Source organism: Myxine glutinosa, chromosome 10 (assembly GCF_964187855.1).
Source record: "Myxine glutinosa chromosome 10, kmMyxGlut1.1, whole genome shotgun sequence".
Classification (NCBI taxonomy): domain Eukaryota; kingdom Metazoa; phylum Chordata; class Myxini; order Myxiniformes; family Myxinidae; genus Myxine; species Myxine glutinosa.
In genome coordinates, this window is record NC_136270.1 from 49,062,986 (window position 1) to 49,082,867 (window position 19,882).

A 19,882-nucleotide genomic window follows, 5' to 3' on the forward strand; every position below is an offset into this window, starting at 1 on the left:
TCTTGTGTCCCAAACCCATCCCTCTCTGTACCCACCGTACCCAGTCGTACCCAGCTGCTCCTGGACTCTGTGTCCTTTCCTCCTGACAAGGTGGAAAAGTTTCTGTCAACCCTCGACTCTGATTCTGCAACTGGACCTGACGGCATCAGCCCACGGGTCCTAAAATCCTGTTCTTCCACTCTTTCAATCCCTCTCTCTGTTCTCTTCACCCTCTCTTTTGCTCAAGGTCATCTGCCATCTGCTTGGAAATCTGCCCACATCACCGCTTTGCACAAAAAGGTGCAATAACAGATCCCAGCAACTACAGACCAATCAGCCTTCTCCCAATTATCAGCAAAGTCATGGAATCCATCATTGCTTCAGATATGAAATCTTTCCACTTCTCCAATGGCTTGATCTCTGATCATCAATTTGGTTTCAGACCTGGTCACTCTACTCTGGACATGCTGCTTCTGCTTTCTCAACAATGGGTGGAGGTCCTCAATGCCAAACAGGAAATTAGTGCTGTCTCCCTTGACATATCACGTGCCTTCGATACGGTCTGGCACCCCGCTCTGCTCACCAAACTCTCCTCTTTTGGTATCCATAGAAATCTCCATGCATGGCTGGCGGACTTCCTCTCTAGTAATAGTCAACGTGTGGCCTTGAATGGGGTTCTCTCATCTCCTCTTCCTGTTCAGGCTGGAGTTCCCCAAGGCAGTGTTCTGGGCCCTATGCTTTTTCTGGTCTTCATCAATGATCTCTCTGACTCTCTTGAAAATCCTCTCTATCTCTTTGCTGATGACTCTACTCTCTGTCACTCCATTCTTCATCCCTCAGATTGGCAGTCTGCAGCCTCCTCACTCTCTGCAGACCTGGACAAAATCACAGAATGGGCAAACAAGTGGAACATGTCTTTCAATCCTGACAAATCTCACACTCTTACGATGTATCACCGAAAAGACCGACTAGACAACCCTCCCATACACTTTCTGAATAATCCTCTCCAAGAAGTTCTGTCACTCAAGCTTTTGGGTCTCACTATCTGCCATGATCTTTCCTGGGAAAACCACATTTCAAATCTGGCCTCCAAAGCCAGTCGGCGACTGGGCATCCTCCGTCGTGCGAAGTCCTTCCTTGGCACACCTGAGCTCCTCACCACAAACAAGGCTTTCATCCGCAGCTCAATGGAATACTGCTCTCCCCTCTGGGCTGGTGCTCCTGCCTCACACCTAGCTCGTCTTCACGCTGTTGAAACCAAAGCATTCAGAATCATTGGAATCTCCCGCGATGAAGCTAACTCCAAGGGCCTCTCACTCACTCACCACAGGCAGGTTGGTGGTCTTTCCGTCTTCTACCGACTCCTCTCTGGCCTTGCCCCCCCAGCTCTCTCTCTAGGCTCTGTCCCGCAAATATTCCTCAGGTCGCACAAGATCTGCCTGCAACCCTCTTATGGTTAAACTGCCAAAATCAAGACTCTCTGCTCACCTTCACTCCTTCATTCCTCTTTTCTCCCGCCTCTGGAACAAATCCCTCACTCTCTTCAATCCCACTCCACCCTCCAGGTCTTTAAAACAGCTGTTCACCACCATCTCTTATCTTACCCCATCCAAAACCTTGATCTTTTCTATCCCCGCTAATTTCACCCCAATTCCACTTTTTTGAAATACCAACTTCTGTCCTGGAAGTCCTTGGTGTCCTTGTGTTTTATACTTCTCCCACCCCCCCCCCCCCCCTTCCCCGCCCCCCTTCCCATGCCTCCTCCCCCCAAGCCCTCTCCCTCCCACACAACTCCCTGCTCTTAAATGTTGTGTGCTCTCAAGTGTTTGTGTGCTTCCCCTTCTCTTGTCTTCCGCTCCCTCTTTTTATATATTTTGTTTGTCTGGTTGATTTGTTTGTGAAGTAAATGTCAGCTCTTTCACGAGCCTCGATTCAGTATACAAAAAATAATAATAATAAAAGTCACCTCTTGTGACACACAGGGAATTACCAGTGAACTGATACTCAATTTGCCGACCTCGGAAGGATGACAGGCTGAGTCAACCCACATAATGTTAATTCAGCGATCGACCGGGATTCAAACCCAGGATCCTAGGATCCCAAGCCAGCACCCTAACCGCTAAGCCAACACCAGGCTACTGCCTAAACTAAGGTGAGATAGACAAAAATAAAAATCCACACTAATGGACAATATGGAAGACAAGAGAGGTCAGAAGTAGCAGAATCACCATCGAGATGTCAAATCTAGATTTAATTACCAACTTTGCTATTTATTGTCATCCTGATCGATCCTTCACAAAATGGCGTTACGTTAATGAGTGTGCTTTCCCACCTGCTGGCATTTTCTTGTTTTTACAATGACCCAATGCTCATAGTAAGTAGAGCCTTTACATAAATCAGATGCAGGAGGAAGTAATTAATGTGGATTACAAAGGCGTTAGTAGACCAAGGGGCAAATAATATAGTTATCTAGGATTTGAACCTGAGTTCTGAACATCCTGGGTTCGAATCCCGGTCGATCGCTGAATTAACGCCAGGGGGATTGACTCAGCCTGTCATCCTTCCGAGGTCGGCAAATTGAGTACCAGCTTGCTGGGATGAATGATCCAGGTGTGTACCCCGGATTAGAATAGGTACACCGTATCCCTGCGCATCGTAAGAGCGTGACCAAGGGTTGGCGTCAGGAAGGGCATCCGGACCATAAAACATTGCCTCAAACAGGGAACCATGATTGTCATGGGGCCCGCAAGGCTAACCCCCGCTCTAGCGGGGAAAATGGCCTTAAAACGATCATTCATTTATTCATTCATTCTGAACATCATGAGCCATCGGTCTGGCCGAGAATGCTAAACAATCCAACCCAAGCAATTGCTTGTGGATGTTAGATTCCTGGGTTTCTTTAAAAAAAAAAAAAGAGCAGCTTATTGTGTAGGCCGACTGGTGCCATAGCCAAATTATAAATCCCTGACCTATGTCCTATGGAGGTGGTGGTGGTACTGCATGCATCAGTTAATTCACCATGAAGCTGGAATGATGCAAATCAGCAGCTTGATATGGCAGCTGATATATGAATGAATGAAACCAATCAACAGTTAAACTTTCAACCATTACATGTTTAGAGACTTAGGGGTTTAGGTGTCTAAGGCTCATGAAACAGCCTGTACATACATATACAGTGTCTTCAGAAAGTATTCACACCCCTCGACTTGTTTCACATTTTGTTGTGTTACAGCCTGAATTTAAAAATGGATTGAACTCAGATTTTTTTTCACTGATCCACACAATATACCTCGTAATAATGTGAATATGTATTTTATTTTGTTTTAGAAATTTTTACGAAAAAGGAAAAATGAAAAGCTGAAATGTTTTCAGTCAATAGGTATTCAAGTGACAAACCCTTCCCTTCTCCTTCCATACGCTTTAACCTTTTTCTCCTTTCCTTCTCAACTCCGCTATTACGGCTATGATGGATGCTTCTTCGTGGTGGTTGTACCCCCCCCCCCCCCCCCCAACGCCAGTCGGGGGCCAAATATTTCCTATTCTTCCCTGCTGTCCAGATTCGTCAGGGCAGCGCTGTCATGGTCAGAGTGCCGATCAGTCCCCATAGACTGGCCATTTCCTTTCTCTCTCTTTCTCTCTCTTCTGCTCTCTTCTCTCTCTCTCTCTTCTCTCTCTTTTCTCTCTCTCTCTCTCTCTCTTCTCTTTTCTTTTCTTTTATTTTCTCTTTCTTTCTTTCTTTCTTTCTTTCGTTCGTTCTCTCTCTCTCTCTCTCTCTCTCTCTCTCTCTCTCTCTCTCTCTCTCTTTTCTCTCTTGCTCTCTCTCTTTTCTCTCTCTCTCTCTTTTTTTCTCTCTCTCTCTCTGTCTCTCTCTCTCTTTTTTTTTCTCTCTCGCTCTCTCTCTCTCTCTCTCCCTCTGTCTCTCTCTCTCTCTCTCTCTCTCTCTCTCTCTCTCTCTCTCTCTCTCTCTCTCTGTGTATCTCTCTCTCTCTCTCTCTCTCTCTGTGTATCTCTCTCTCTCTCTCTCTCTCTCTCTCATGGCCCTGACTTTGTGAAGGCGGGGGTACACCATCCTTGATGTGGCGGATCTCTTGGTCACTTCTTGGAGCTCAATCAGCTGTTTCAGTGGCGCGGACTTGTTCAAGAGAACTGTTCGGGGTTATCCAACAACAACAAAGACAACAACAACAACAACAACAACAACAACACAGCTCCGCTACTATATCCCTTTTCTTTCCTGTGCTCTTTTCTTCCGTTAGTTTACAGAATTTTTTCTCAATTTAGCTCCCAATCCTGTTTTTAATCTTTCCGATACCCCCAAAACATGTTTCATCATTTGGCTTATATTACCAGAAAACTCTTATTCATACATATTTAGTATTTACACATGGCATGGCAAACCAACTGACCAACAAACCCTTGTGAATTGCTGTATTTAGTGAGGTCTAGATCAGGTCATGCCCAAATATAAACCAGATAATACAAATGTCATTTGGCATCTTTCAATTTTGCTTCTGGTGTTAATCGTGCGGATTTGTGATGGCGTGTCATCGACCTTGCTCTAGTTTTTATTATCTTTGTCATGTATGTGATTTATATACAAACACCTTAGACATTGTAGGAAAAAACGAATAAAATCAGAAGAATCATTATTTTCAGGAAGAATTAAAAAGTTTCAATTTGGGAGGGTTGGGGAGGAATTTAAAAAAACATTAAATAAACTCAATGGTAGCTCGAAGAGCTGATCACCGGTATTCCATTTGGCAATAACAACTTATTTATATCCAAGAGCCACATATGACGTTTATTTCACTAGTCTTTGTGCCATTTTTAATCCAATAATAATATGATTCGGATTATTTTAACCCTCATGTTACATCACATTGTCAATAACAAATTAATTGTTTTTCTTCTGACTCTTGATTTATCTGTAATAATTACAACATCACTGTAATGTGCTCGTTTTGGGATAAAGAGCCTTAGGAAGCTGCCAACTTCACACTGCCCCAGCAGGCATTAATAGAAGAACAGAGCAGGCACATTTGTACAGAATGCAGAGCAATGAGTGTACTTATATTATATAGTAGGTTACACAGTGCACAATCGGCTTTATTTTGACCCCTTTCTCTGCAGGCAACCTTGACAGCCTCCAGAATTCCTGCAGTGCCCTGTTTAAAGCTGCTCCTGCTAATCGGGGGCTCGAGGGGCAACGGGTGGCACGGAAATACCACACTTGAACCCCTACCGGTAACTTTTAAGTAGTCCATTGATTCCTGCACATCCTTGGCAGCTCAAGCTCTGGTCTCTCACTCAGATGCCTATACCACAGAAGAGTAATCCAATCACAACTCCATATGTAATAAATACACTCGCGAACAAAATCACCGCTCGCATAGCATACATGCAACCCCAGCCTGGTGTTGGCTTCGCGGTTAGGGTGCCGGCTTGGGATCCTAGGATCCTGGGTTTGAATCCCGGTCGATCGCTGAATTAATGCCAGGGGAGTTGACTCAGCCTGTCATCCTTCTGAGGTCGGCAAATTGAGTACAAGTTCACTGGTAATTCCCTGTGTGCAGCAAGAGGCAACTAACAGGGTTGGTGGCAGGAAGGGCATCTGGCCATAAAACATTGCTTTAAAAGGGGGACCACGGTGCCCGAAAAAGGCCAACCCCTGCTCTGTGGGGAAAAACTGGCCTCTAAAGGTGGTTTTGTATTAAACTTACAAACAACCCTAAACACCTAAACACCTAAACTTACAAACAATCACACTGACAAACATGTAAAACCTGCACTCACAAACTTATACACGCACAAACAAAATCACCACTCGCATAGCATACATGCAATCACACACATTATACAAACTCCGGAACTTACAAACAATCACACTGACAAACATAAAAACTGCACTGACAAACTCCTACACACACAAACATACAAAATCCTACAATCACAAACAAAACACTGACACACACAAACTTACAAATGCTTGCACTCACAATCACACTGCCAAACATAAAATTGCACTCACAAACTCCTACACACACAAACATACAAAATCCCACACTCAAACAAAACACTGACACACTAACTTACAAATGCTTACACTCACAAACAATAACATTGACAAACATAAACATCGGGGCAATACCCCTGGTGCTCACATGGTCACAGTAGACTGCACCGACTAAGGGTATTTAAACCAATTTCTATGCTTGCTAGAAGATAGGGCAGCATGTACAATCATACTAACATAATCATAAGACCTTAAACAAACAAACCAAACATTACCTATCTTGGGCGGAATCCTACCCCCCACACCCCCCCCCCCCCCCCACTCCCACCCCTGTATTTCCTCAGCCCCCAATTTTTCAATGCCTTGAACAAGCATTGGTACATCATGGACAATGAAGGTTGTGGTGAAGTTTCATGAGAATTGATGATGTAGTTTCTGAGAAGAAAACAAATACCTATTTTGGGGGGCAACCCTCCCATCCCCCTGTAGATCCCCAAAGGGGCAGACTTTTTTTTAATTCCGTGAACAAAAACTTTGGTACATCACAGGCGATGAAGGTTATGGTCAAGTTTCATCGAAATAGCTTGTGTAGTTGCAGAGGAAAAAGCAAATTCCCTATTTTGGGGGTTCAAACCAGGATCTACTTTGACCACCAGTAGACCCCTGAGACCGCGATCTTTTTAATGCTGTGAACAAACTTTAGTCACAACATAACAAATATCATTTGTGCAATATTTGGTCGCATTCCCTTCAGCGGTTTCGGAGAAGAAGTTGCAAATGTTTACGGACGGACGGACTGACTGACTGACTGACTGACTGACTGACTGACGGATGACGCGCCATTGCATAAGCTCCCCTGAACTTCGTTCCAGGTGAGCTAAAAAACTACATTCACAAACTCCTACACACACAAACATACAAAATCCTACACTCACAAACAAAACACTGACACACACAAACTTACAAATGCTTACACTCACAAACAATCACACTGACACACATGTAAAACCTGCACTCACAAACTCCTATACACACACATACAAAATCCTACACTCACAAACAAAACACTGACACACACAAACTTACAAATGCTTACACTCACAAACAATAACACTGACAAACATAAAAACTGCACGCACAAACTCCTACACACACAAACATACAAAATCCAACACTCACAATCACACTTACAAACTTGTAAAAACTACTCAAACTCAAACACACACAAACATACAACACAAGAAGACGTCATGTGGAGCATGATACTTGAAAAATCCGCCCCCCACCCCCAAGAAAAAAAATTCCATTAATACAGCAAATTGTCCATTTCATCAAGATTAAAATTGACAATCTTGATCAAAGCTCAGGTCAACAGGAAGAAAAGTGACGATTTTTCAGATGAAAAATGATGATTAGGTTGACCTTGAGTTGACCTTTGACCTTTTGACCTCAAAAATAGTGAGTTTCCCTATTTAGTGACTCAATGTGCAAATGCTGTTCAATTTTCAAGTCAATCGGATGAAAATTGAGGATTTTAAAAACTTGGCCTATGTTGACCTTTTGGCCTAAGTTGACCTCAAAAATAGTTGGTGGTTGAATTCAGTGACCATATATATAAATCCTCTTCGAATTTCAAGTCAATCAAATGGAAATTGGTGATTTTAGAAATGCGGCCTATGTTGACCTTTTGGCCTATGTTCACCTAAAATATAATTTGTGGTTGACTTCAGTGACCAGATATGCAAGTCATCTTGAAATTTCAAGTCAATTGGATGAAAATTGAGGATTTTAGAAATTTGGCCTATGTTGAACTTTTGGCCTGTGTTGACCTTTTGGCCGATGTTGACCTCAAAAATACTTAGTGGTTCAATTCAGTGACCAGGTATGCAAGTTCTCTTCAAATTTCAAGTCAATCGGATGAAAATTGAGGATTTTAGAAATTTGGCCTATGTTGACCTCAAATTTACTTGGTGGTTGAATTCAGTGACGAGATATGCAAGTCCTCTTCAAATTTCACATCAATCGGATGAAAATTGAGGCTTTTAGAAATTTGGCCAATGTTGACCTTTTGGCCGAGGTTGACCTCAAATATACTTGGTGGTTGAATTCAGTGACCAGATATGCAATTGCTCTTCAAATTTCAAGTCAATCGGATGAAAATTGAGGATTTTATAAATTTGGCAAAGTTGGTGATCTTTGGCCTATGTTGACCTTTTGACCTTTTGACCCCAAAAACAATAGGCTTCTCAATTGGGACGACCTATACAACTTGGTAAAGTTTCGTGACGATCAGTTTAGAATTGTGAGCTGCAGGCCGGTGACAAACAGACAAACAGATGAAAAATCGGTCAGAGACCGAGGACTTGCCGGAATGTACTTTTTTATCGGCCATTTTGGACAAATATGACGGCCGAACCACGTGACCGATGACGTCATTATTATTTTTTTCTGAACTAATTTATTCCTAGATTATGCTCAAGAAATTTCATCTTAATCGGATGAAGTTTTGTACTTGTTGAATTATGACCTCATAATAGAGGCACCAATGACTTCATCATTAACAGATGTTATTCAACATGGAGAGTTCGTTACAATGAGCCATGTCTCAATTTTTTATATTCAGCACTTTTGGAGATATAATAGAGGTGCAAAGTTTTTCGGTTTTTCCAAGATGGCGGCCGAACCACGTGACCGATGATGTCATCAATTGGGCACAGTCTATTTCAGGGCAAGACAAATATGTGTGTAAAGTTTGGCGATTCTATGTGCAACGGTGTAGACGTAGTACTGCAAACAGACAGACAGACAGACAGATGAAAAATCGGTCAGAGACCGAGGACTTGCCGGAATGTACTTTTTTATCGGCCATTTTGGACAAATATGACGGCCGAACCACGTGACCGATGACGTCATTTTTTTTTTTTTCTGAACTAATTTATTCCTAGATTATGCTCAAGAAATTTCATCTTAATCGGATGAAGTTTTGTACTTGTCGAATTATGACGTCATAATGGAGACACCTATGACATCATCATTAAAATATTTTATTCCCCATGGAGCGTTCTTTACAATGAGCCATGTCTCAATTTTTTCTATTCAGCACTTTCGGAGATATGGAGGTGCAAAATGTTTTTGGTTTTTCCAAGATGGCGGCCGAACCACGTGACCGATGACGTCATCATTATTTTTTTTCTCCACCAGTTTATGCCGACATGGCGCTCAAGAAAATGCATCTGATTTAATGAAGTTTTGTACTTGTCGAATAATCGAATTATGATGTCATAATGGAGGCCTTGGGCCTAGAGAGTTAAAAATTGGGCACAGTCTATTCCAGGGCAAGACAAATATGTGTGTAAAGTCTGGCGATTCTACGTGCAATGGTCTAGACGTAGTACTGCGAACAGACAAACAGACGGATGAAAAATCGGTCAGAGACCGAGGACTTGCTGGAATTTACTTTTTTATATGCCATTTAGGACAAATATGGTGGCCGAACCACGTGACCGATGACGTCATCATTAACATATTTTATTCCCCATGGAGAGTTCTTTACACTGAGCCATGTCTCAATTTTTTCTATTCAGAAAAATTCTATTCAGATCAAGGAGATCTCGCGAGATCTTGGAGACGGCGGCAGGGATTTTCAAAGCTCCACACGGTCTCCACGTTTTTCGAAGTTAAGTCTGTTCACAATTGTATTTTGTCGAAACTGTATTTATCTTTCGGTGTGTGAAGTTATTGTGTGCAACTTTGGTTGTTTCTCGGTGTTTATCTTTCATAAATTGATCGTCTGTTTGCCGTGTCGTGTCTTGAGGCCTTGTACAGTGTGCACTGTACAACCTTGAGGCTTTGTTTTTCTCTCAGTGGTCCGTCGTTTGTGATCCAATAACTTTCGTTCTCTGTATTCCCAGGCTTTTCACCCATAGCCTACTTCCTTGTGTAAATCTCAACTCAAAAAAAAAAAAAAAAAAAAAAAAAAAAAATACAACAACAACAACAACATTTCCTTCTCTGTTCTCATTCGTTTATTCATTCTTATTCGTTCGTTCGTTCTTCGACCACGTGTTTCTCCCCCATTTCCCCAGATAGTTTTCACTCATTAACCTTCAATGTTTACACTTTCCCCTCAAGTTATGTATTCCGTCATATTTTATAACACCTTTTTCTTCTTCTTCTTTAAAAGGCTGCTTTCGACTTGCTCACCAAATCAATTCATCCCAAAAAAAATATCCATCTCCTATAGTGCCTTTTTTCTACATTCCCTAAACTCTCCTGCACTCCATCCTCCATCCAGCGTCCTTAAACGTATTTTTAACTCGAAGGTCACAAGAAACTCATTTTGCAATAAATGTTCGTTTCCCATAAATCGTACACTTTCAAAAATCCAATCTCACCCCTCCCCTCCAAATCTTCCCCATAACCCCTCCCCTCCAAATCTTCCCCATCACCCCTCCCCTCCAAATCTTCCCCATCACCCATCCCTTTCAAATCTCCCCCCTTGCCCCCTCCCTCCTAAACTACCCCCTCACCCCTCCCCGCCAAGACGCCCCCTCGCCCCTCCCCTCCTAGACTCCTGCCTCACCCCTCCCCTCCAAATCTCCCCCATATCCCATCCCTTTCAAATCCCTCCCCTTGTCCCTTCCCTCCCAAACTCCCCCCTCACCCCTCCCCTTCAAATCTCCCCACCCTCATTGCTTCTCAATTTCCCCCCTCTCACTCCCCCTCCTCAAAGCGTCCTCCCCGCTTCTTCCCCCTTCAAACTCTCACCTCCATCTCCCCCAACCTTCTGCCTCGCTCTTCCCCCTCCTCAAATAACACCTCATAGTGGCTCACCCAATCACCATCAAACCTTTTGTCCGCCCCATCCTTCCCTTTCTCCGAGCTATTCTGAAATCTCTGACACACCTTCAACAGCTCTCCCTACCTCTTCCACCTCTTCCACATCTTACCCCACCCCTCCTCCCCCCTGTTCTGTATCTGATGCTCCCCCTTCCTCTTCATTAACGGTATGGACCTCAAACATCCGGGGCCTTCGTTCAAACTTAACTGATCTCTCCATACAGGTTGCTTCTGTCAAACCAGACGTGATCTGCTTAACAGAAACTTTCCTCCTTTATGATGTCTCTGATTCCATAGTATCTCTCCCGGGCTACTCCCTCCTCCGGTATGATAGACCTGAGCCTCGTCCTGGAGGCGGGGTTGCTATCTTTATCAAAAACTCTCTTCCTCACTCGCCCTGCACTGCACTCTCTCCACCTCACCCCCAGGAATACCTCTGGCTACGGCTTCCCCTTCGCTCCCACCTCTTGTTCATATGTGTGTTGTACCGTCCACCAAACAGTGATGACTCCATCTACATCTCGCTGTCTGATGATATGGACCAACTTCTATCTACTCATCCCAACTCTCTCTTCCTCATATGTGGTGATTTCAACTGTCATCATGCCAGTTGGCTGGGTGTGGGTACCTCTCTCACCAGCCATGGCTCCTCAGCAAAGGACTTCTGCGACTCACTGGGACTGACACAATCTGTCAATTTCCCGACCCGGATCTCAGTCAACGGAACATCTTCTCTTCTGGACTTGGTTATGACTAACTTCCCTGAAAATGTCTGCTGCTCTTCTTCTGCTCCGATCGGATCATCTGATCATGTCCTTGTTAAAGTGGACATCTCTCTGACCATCCTCAGGGAGCCTGCTCAGCGTCGACGAGTCTGGCATTTCACTCAGGCCAACTGGCACGGTCTTCAAGCAGCCATCAATCATCTGGACTGGTCTCCCATCTCTACCACCTCTGACATCAACTCATCCTGGGAATTCTTCCAAAGTAAATTGCTCTCTCTCATGCACAGATTTATCCCATCTCGTCTTCAGTTGTCATACCCTTCCTCCCGTCCATGGTACACGGAATCTTGTGGTGAGGCTGTTGCCCAGAAACAACTTGCCTTCGTCTCCTGGAAAGCAAATCCAACGGAAGGAAATCTCATTTCCTTTCACAAAGCCCGAAACAAGTGTGTGTCCACCCTCAGGAGAGCCAGGAAACAATATCTCTCCGTTCTCAAGACCGAACTCTCTTATCTGTCTCCCTCTTCCAAATCCTGGTGGCGTCTGGTCAAATCCGTTTCTGGTGTTTGTTCCCCCTCCATCCCCTCCCTTACCTCAAACGGCTACACAGCTGAATCCGCACGTGAAAAAGCTGAATGCCTCAACTCTGTGTTTGCCTCTAAATCTTGTGTCCCAAACCCATCCCTCTCTGTACCCACCATACCCAGTCGTACCCTGCTGCTCCTGGACTCCGTGTCCTTTCCTCCTGACAAGGTGGAAAAGTTTCTGTCAACCCTCGACTCTGATTCTGCAACTGGACCCGACGGCATCAGCCCACGGGTCCTAAAATCCTGCTCTGCTGCTCTATCTCACCCTCTCTCTGTTCTCTTCACCCTCTCTTTTGCTCAAGGTCAACTGCCATCTGCTTGGAAATCAGCCAACATCACCGCTTTGCACAAAAAAGGTGCAAAAACAGATCCTAGCAACTACAGACCAATCAGCCTTCTCCCAATTATCAGCAAAGTCATGGAATCCATCATTGCTTCGGATATGAAATCTTTCCTCTTCTCCAATGGCTTGATCTCTGATCATCAATTTGGTTTCAGACCAGGTCACTCTACTCTGGACATGCTGCTTCTGCTGTCTCAACAATGGATGGAGGTCCTCAATGCCAAACAGGAAATTAGAGCTGTCTCCCTCGACATATCACGTGCCTTCGACACGGTCTGGCACCCCGCTCTGCTCACCAAACTCTCCTCCTTTGGTATCCATGGAAATCTCCACGCATGGCTGGCGGACTTCCTCTCTAGTCGTCGTCAACGTGTGGCCCTGAATGGGTTTCTCTCATCTCCTCTTCCTGTTCAGGCTGGAGTTCCCCAAGGCAGTGTTCTGGGCCCCGTGCTTTTTCTGGTCTTCATCAATGATCTCTCTGACTCTCTCGAAAATCCTCTCTATCTCTTTGCTGATGACTCCACTCTCTGCCGCTCCATTCCTCTTCCCTCAGATCGGCAGTCTGCTGCCTCCTCACTCTCTGAAGACCTGGACAAAATCACAGACTGGTCAAACAAGTGGAACATGTCTTTCAATCCTGACAAATCTCACACTCTTACTATGTCTCTCCGAAAAGATCGACTGGACAACCCTCCCATCTACTTTCTCAACAATCCTCTCCAAGAAGTTCTGTCGCTCAAGATTTTGGGTCTCACTATCTGCCATGATCTTTCTTGGGAAAACCACATTTCCAAGCTGGCCTCCAAAGCCAGTCGCCGACTGGGCATCCTCCGTCGTGCGAAGTCCTTCCTCGGCACACCTGAGCTCCTCACCACATACAAGGCTTTCATCCGCAGCTCAATGGAATACTGTTCTCCCCTATGGGCCGGTGCTCCTGCCTCACACCTAGCTCGGCTTCACGCTGTTGAAACCAAAGCTTTCAGAATTATTGGAATCTCCCGCGATGAAGCTATCTCTGAGGGCCTTTCACTCACTCACCGCAGGCAGGTAGGTGGTCTTTCTGTCTTCTACCGACTCCTCTCCGGCCTTGCACCCCCAGCTCTCTCTGTGCTCTGTCCCCCAAATATTCCTACAGGTCGCACAAGATCTGCCAGCAACCCTGTGATGGTTAAACTGCCGAAATCTCGGCTCTCTGCTCACCTTCACTCTTTCATTCCTCTTTTCTCCCGCCTCTGGAACAAACTCCCTCACTCCCTTCAATCCCACTCCTCCCTCCAGGTCTTTAAAACAGCTGTTCACCACCATCTCTTATCTTCCCCCATCCAAAACCTTGATCTTTTCTACCCCCGCTAATTCACCCCAGATCCACCTTGTTTGAAATTCCAACTTCTTTCCTGGAAGTCCTGGCAGTGTCCATATGTTTTATACCTCTCCCACCGCCCCCTTCCCACGCCCCCCCCCCCCCAAAGCCCTCGCCCTCTCTCAGATCTCTCGATGTCTCCATGTCTCTCGGTCCCTGCTCTCAAATGTTGTGTTTGTGTCCTTCCCCCTCTCTCCTCATCTTGTCTACCGCTCCCTATGTTATATGTTTTATGTGTCGGTTTGTCTTTCTGTGTGATTAATGTTCGCTCTTTCACGAGCCTCGATCTTGTATACAAAAAAAAAAAAAAAAAGAAAAAAAAAAAAGCACTTTCGGAGATATAGAGGTGCTAAATTTTTCGGTTTTTCCAAGATGGCGGCCGAACCACGTGACCGATGACATCATCAATTGGGCACAGTCTATTCCAGGGCAAGACAAATATGTGTGTAAAGTTTGGCGATTCTACGTTGAACGGTGTAGACGTAGTGCTGCAAACAGGCAGACAAACAGACTAGAAATCGGTCAGAGACCGAGGACTTGCCGGAATGTACTTGTTTTCAGGGGTGTTGGTTAGAAGGGAATCGGATAATGTTTGACAGAGTTATTAGTAAAAAAACAATTTTTGACCTTGAGTTTGACCTTTCAAGGTCACTCAAGGTCAGGTCATGGTGCCAAATGAAATGTCGTGTGTGACTTCCTATATGTCCGTAACAGTAAGTGTATTCATATCTCATGTACTTTTAGAGTTATAATGGTTTGAAATATATTTTAAATGAAAACTTGACCCCCCCAATTTCACCTTTTGGGTGACCTTGAGCTTGACCTTGGGCCGAAAGAGTTAAAAATTTGGCACAGTCTATTCCAGGGCAAGGCAAATATGTGTGTAAAATTTGGCGATTATACGTGCAACGGTGTAGATGTAGTACTGCAAACAAACAGACAAACAGATGAAAAATCGGTCAGAGGACTTGCCGGAATATACTTTTTTATCGGCCATTTTGGACAAATATGGCGGCCGAACCACGTGACCGATGACGTCATCATTATTTGTTTTCTAAACTAATTTATTCCTAGATTATGCTTAAGAAATTTCATCTTGATCGGATGAAGTTTTGTACTTGTCGAATTATGACATCATAATGGACATACCTATGACATCATCATTAACATATTTTATTCCCCGTGGGGAGTTCTTTACAATGAGCCATGTCTCAATTTTTTCTATTCAGCACTTTCGGAGATATAGAGGTGCTACGTTTTTCGGTTTTTCCAAGATGGCGGCCGAACCACGTGACAGATCACGTCATCATTAACATATTTTATTCCGCATGGAGAGTTCTTTACAATGAGCCATGTCTCAATATTTTCTATTCAGCACTTTTGGAGATATAGAGGTGCTAATCTTTTTGGTTTTTCCAAGATGGCGGTTGAACCACGTGACCGATGACGTCATCATTAAAATATTTTATTCCCCATGGAGAGTTCTTTACAATGAGCCATGTCTCAATTTTTTCTGTTCAGCACTTTTGGAGATATAGAGGTGCTAATTTTTTCGGTTTTTCCAAGATGGCGGCCGAACCACGTGACCAATGACGTCATCAATTGGGCACAGTCTATTTCAGGGCAAGACAAATATGTGTGTAAAGTTTTGCGATTGTACGTGCAACGGTGTAGAGGTAGTGCTGCACACAGACAAACAGACAAACCAACCGATCAACATACTTGCCGGAATATTTTCCGGCAAGTAACAAACAGACAGACAGAACCACAAACGCAACCGACCAATATACTTGAAAAATCTTCGATTTTGCAAGTAATGATGCTCTCAAAAACAAAAAAAGTGACACACACAAACATACAAGCCCCTACATTGACAAAGACGAATGAAGAAGAGTACCAACATCACCAATGTAAATTCTTCCACATCCAATTAAAACGCCAGCCTTTTGACAGATTTTTAAAATTGAACTACTTGGTCTAATGTTTCAGTGTTCATTGACTTTCAAAATTGGCAAAGAAAATAATAAGATGATTAAGGTACAGTGCCTTCAGGAAGTATTGACACCCCCCGACTTTTTCTCCCATTTTGTTGTGTTTCAGCCTGAATTTAAAATGGATTAAATCGAGATGATTTTTTGGCATTTTTGGTGGATCGACTCGGCCTGTTCATCCTTCTGAGGTCAGCGAAATGAGTACCAGCTCTGGGGAAAACGACCCAGCCATTGGAGGATCATGTAATGGCCACCAGTCCAGGATTGTGCCCTCTCGCCAATGAAACTGCCTTGGCAGCCCAATGTGCCTGATGGCATGAAAGGAATGGCCATTATTATTATTGGACAGACAATAATGCAGGACCAGACAGCCTCAGGCAAGGATGTTACTAACTCAGCTTATCCTGTGGATACTTGAGCCAACAACACTTGATCTTCATGGAAATTTCCCCCTGCAAGTACGAACCAGACTCCACTCAGTTTACCATCCCAGTCCTAACAAGTAGATTGATCTGATGCTCAAGTTTTGAAACGGTTTCTTCGACCCAGTCTTCTCAAGCAAAGTGGTCAAAGCAGATTATCCATTACGCATTAACTTTCACAGATTATTAACCCCATTGCTGGAAATAATCGGACCTGCTCCAATTTAGAGGATCACCATTCATGGAACGACCATCTACAGATCGATCGACAAGGTGCCATCGACATCCTATTATGGACACAAAAGTTTTGTAATGCTTGCCCCATCTCCCCCACTTCCTCCACCTGCATGATGTCATATACATTGCTCTCCCCTTCTTCCAAGCGCTTTATCCTTTTCGTTCCCTTCCTGCTCAACTCCGCTACACGAGATCCCTTTTCTTCCCTATCCTCTTTTCTTCCCTTCATTTAGAGATTTTTTTTTTGCTCAATTTAGCTCCCAATCCTGTTTCTAACCTACCCCTACTCCCCCACAACATGTTTCATCATTTTGCCTTATAGTACCAGAAAAACTCTGTTACTCATCCAAATTTAGTACTTACACATGGAATGGTATACCAACTCAACAAGAAACCTCTGAGTTAGTGTATTTACTGAGATATAGATCAGAACATGCCGAGATATTAACCAGAAATGCTGTTTAGTTATCCAGGATCTAAATAATCACCCTGGCTACAAAAACACAACAAGCATCACCGAAGGGCCTCCAGCACTACTGGGAATTCAGACGAGGGGATAAACCTTAACAGTCGGAACATTGTGGTGAGCACTGTTATACTTATCCAATTAATGAGCATGCATGACTCTTAATTACCAATATAAGAGAAACTCCCGTGAGATAATCATTCGGTAAGACCATGTTTGTACATGTATGGTACACTTTCCCCTGCAAGGCAGCCCTATATCTTACCTCGACTGTACTCCATCCGAACATTTAACCTTCATTGGACGCCTTCTCAAGATCCATCCTGCTATGTCACCAAGAAATATCTCACAGAATGCGAATTTTACATCAACTGATGAACTATTGGTTTCATCAACTGTTGATAAAAGATATGGTCACTACCATGAGAAGCAGAGTGGGACTTTGCTTCCCACAGCGGTGTTTAGATCCATGTATTTTGCTTGATCCCTCCTGATTCGCTCTGGAGAACATGTGGGATCTTGGTGTAGAAGGCAAAATATTTTGCTTTTAAGTACAAGTTATGAAAATGAAGTTACTACTTGTAGCCATGGCCCTCCCACAGGCAGGCAGCAGCCTCTTCGCTCTCTGCAGACCTTCAAAAAAATCACGAGCTGATCAAACACTTGGAATATGTCTTTCAATCCTAACAACTTCCACACTTTCACTCTCACTCTCCATCTGTCTCTCTCGTTCTCTCTCTCGTTCTCTCTCGTTCGTTTTCTTTCTTTCTTTCTTTCTCTTTCTCTTTCTCTCTCTCTCTCTCTCTCTCTCTCTCTCTCTCTCTCTCTCTCTCTCTCTCCCCTGTCTGACAAACCCTTATATCTACTTTCTTAACAATCCTCTTGAGGAAGTTCAGCCATTCAAAGTGCTGCGTCTCACGATCAGCCATGATCTTGCTTGGGCAAACGACATTTCAACATTGGCCTCCAAAGCCACCCTCTGACCAGGCATCCTCCGCCATACAAAGTCCTTCCTTGGCACATCTGAACTTCTATTCACATCAAGGCCTTCATCGAGAGCTTGATGGAGTACTGCTCCCCACTTTGGGCTGGCTCCCCTGCCTCACACCTTGCTTAGCTTGACACTGTGGAAACCAAGGCCTTTACGATCATTGGAATGTCCCACGATGAAGCTGAGTATATGGGCCGATCACTTCGCCATTGCAGACAGGTCAGTGGTCTCTCTGTCTTCTATCGCCTCCTTTCTTGTTTTGCACCCTCTCCTCTTTCCATGCTCCCCCCCCCCTCCCATCCCCTCGGTTTCTGCAGGGCTCACATGCTACCTTATAGTATTAACCCAACACGGTACCCAACCGTTTTGGGCACCGTGTTGGGTCCCGTTGGATGCCTACGCCTGTGTACTCGATCACACGGTACCCAACCAACGACAAAGGTTGGGTATATGGTTGACGGTCCACAATCAACCCCTTTTTGGTGAAGCTACCTAAATCCAGGATCACTGCTCAGCTCCACTCTTTTGTTCAACTTTTTCCCACCTGTGGAACCAACTTACACATCCTCTTCAATCTCATTTTCCCTCCAGTTCTTCAACACAGCGGCTCACCACCATCTCAGATAGTCCCCAATCCAAAACCATTATCATTTCTACCCTCATTAACCCCCTCCCCTGCCCTACCTCAATCCCTTATCCTTCCAAATTTCCAGTTTTCCCTCCTGAGAGTTTCCTTCTGTATCCATCTGGTCCACCCCATGCATCTTCTCCTGCCCCACATTCCTTCCCACACCCATTGTTTGTCTAAGTCTGCCTCTGCCTTGGCCTTCGGCTCTGCTGTTGGTGTGCCCCCATCTCAGGTGGTCTTTTTGTCCTGTTGTGTCCTGATCCGTTCAGGGTACTAATACTAGCTATTCCATCAGCCTCGACTATGTATACAAATTATTTATAATAATAGTAATTAAAAAAACCTCGTGATAAGGTGCACAGTCATCGGAGATGCCAAGATGAGTTGCCTTACAAGGTATTTCAAAGCAGCAAGAGGAATTAGACTCATCAAGTGCAACACTGCCCTAACTATTTACGCTACCAAGTCTGGTTATCAGTACTTTTGTTGACGGGGAACTTAAGCTCATTTCTGGCACTACATGCTGTGTCCTCAACGCTTAATACTAAGTCACTGTGGTGAAAGACATGCTCACCTGTTTACCCAAATACCCTTGAAAAGCTCCTGTGACTCACGCAGTCGATTCTGGCTCGCATCCTCCATGAGCACCATGTTGTAGCTGCTGCTGCTTACCACAAAGATGATGGCTGTCACATCTAGGGTAGGCGTAGGCATCAAACAGGTGCAATATGTTGCATTACAGCCTCAGACAAGTCAACATTAAGATTCATTTTGGCTTTTACTATGGAATAAGTCCCCTCTCCCTGTAACCTTCCAAAAATGTATTCCATACCGTATTAATCATTGTTTAACTGTATCTCTACATGCTGCTCGAGAACCTACATCTCTCTCCCTCTCTCTCTACGGAGGAGTTAATAAGGTGTGTGATCTGAAAAATTCGTCTGGGGTTAAGTGAAAACCTACTGGGTTGGTGGCAACCACAGTTGGATCTAAATCTGTCCGATTTGTCGACCAGGTTGTGGGTGTAGTTATTAGGAAAGTTAGACAGCTAAACATTGACTGGGAAGGTGTGGGTATCATTGAGGATCTTCGTTCAAGTTTCCCTGGAACCAAAGGGCTCCTACTTTTCAGTGGGAGATCGAACATATCCCCCTCTTCATCTTGTAACTAAGGCTGGAATTTGTGACCTCTCTCGACAAAGGAAAAATGTATCCCTCTCTGGGAGAACACGAATAGATTTGTGGTCAGAGCGGTTAGGGTTGGGTCCTCCCTCTACTACACTTTGGCCTCCTATGTATACC

The 19,882-nt window shown here is 44.3% G+C and overlaps 1 protein-coding gene across 2 annotated transcripts in view; it reads right to left on the bottom strand.

The window, feature by feature from the left end:
• The window catches only part of LOC137434520 (guanine nucleotide-binding protein G(olf) subunit alpha-like), a 152,409-nt gene that overhangs the window by 12,290 nt on the left and 120,237 nt on the right, over window positions 1-19,882 (bottom strand). For both annotated transcript variants that reach the window (XM_068127623.2, XM_068127624.2), the window contains one exon: window positions 19,156-19,276. In XM_068127623.2, the coding sequence (XP_067983724.1) occupies window positions 19,156-19,276 (121 nt within the window). The remainder of the gene's footprint in view (window positions 1-19,155; window positions 19,277-19,882) is intronic.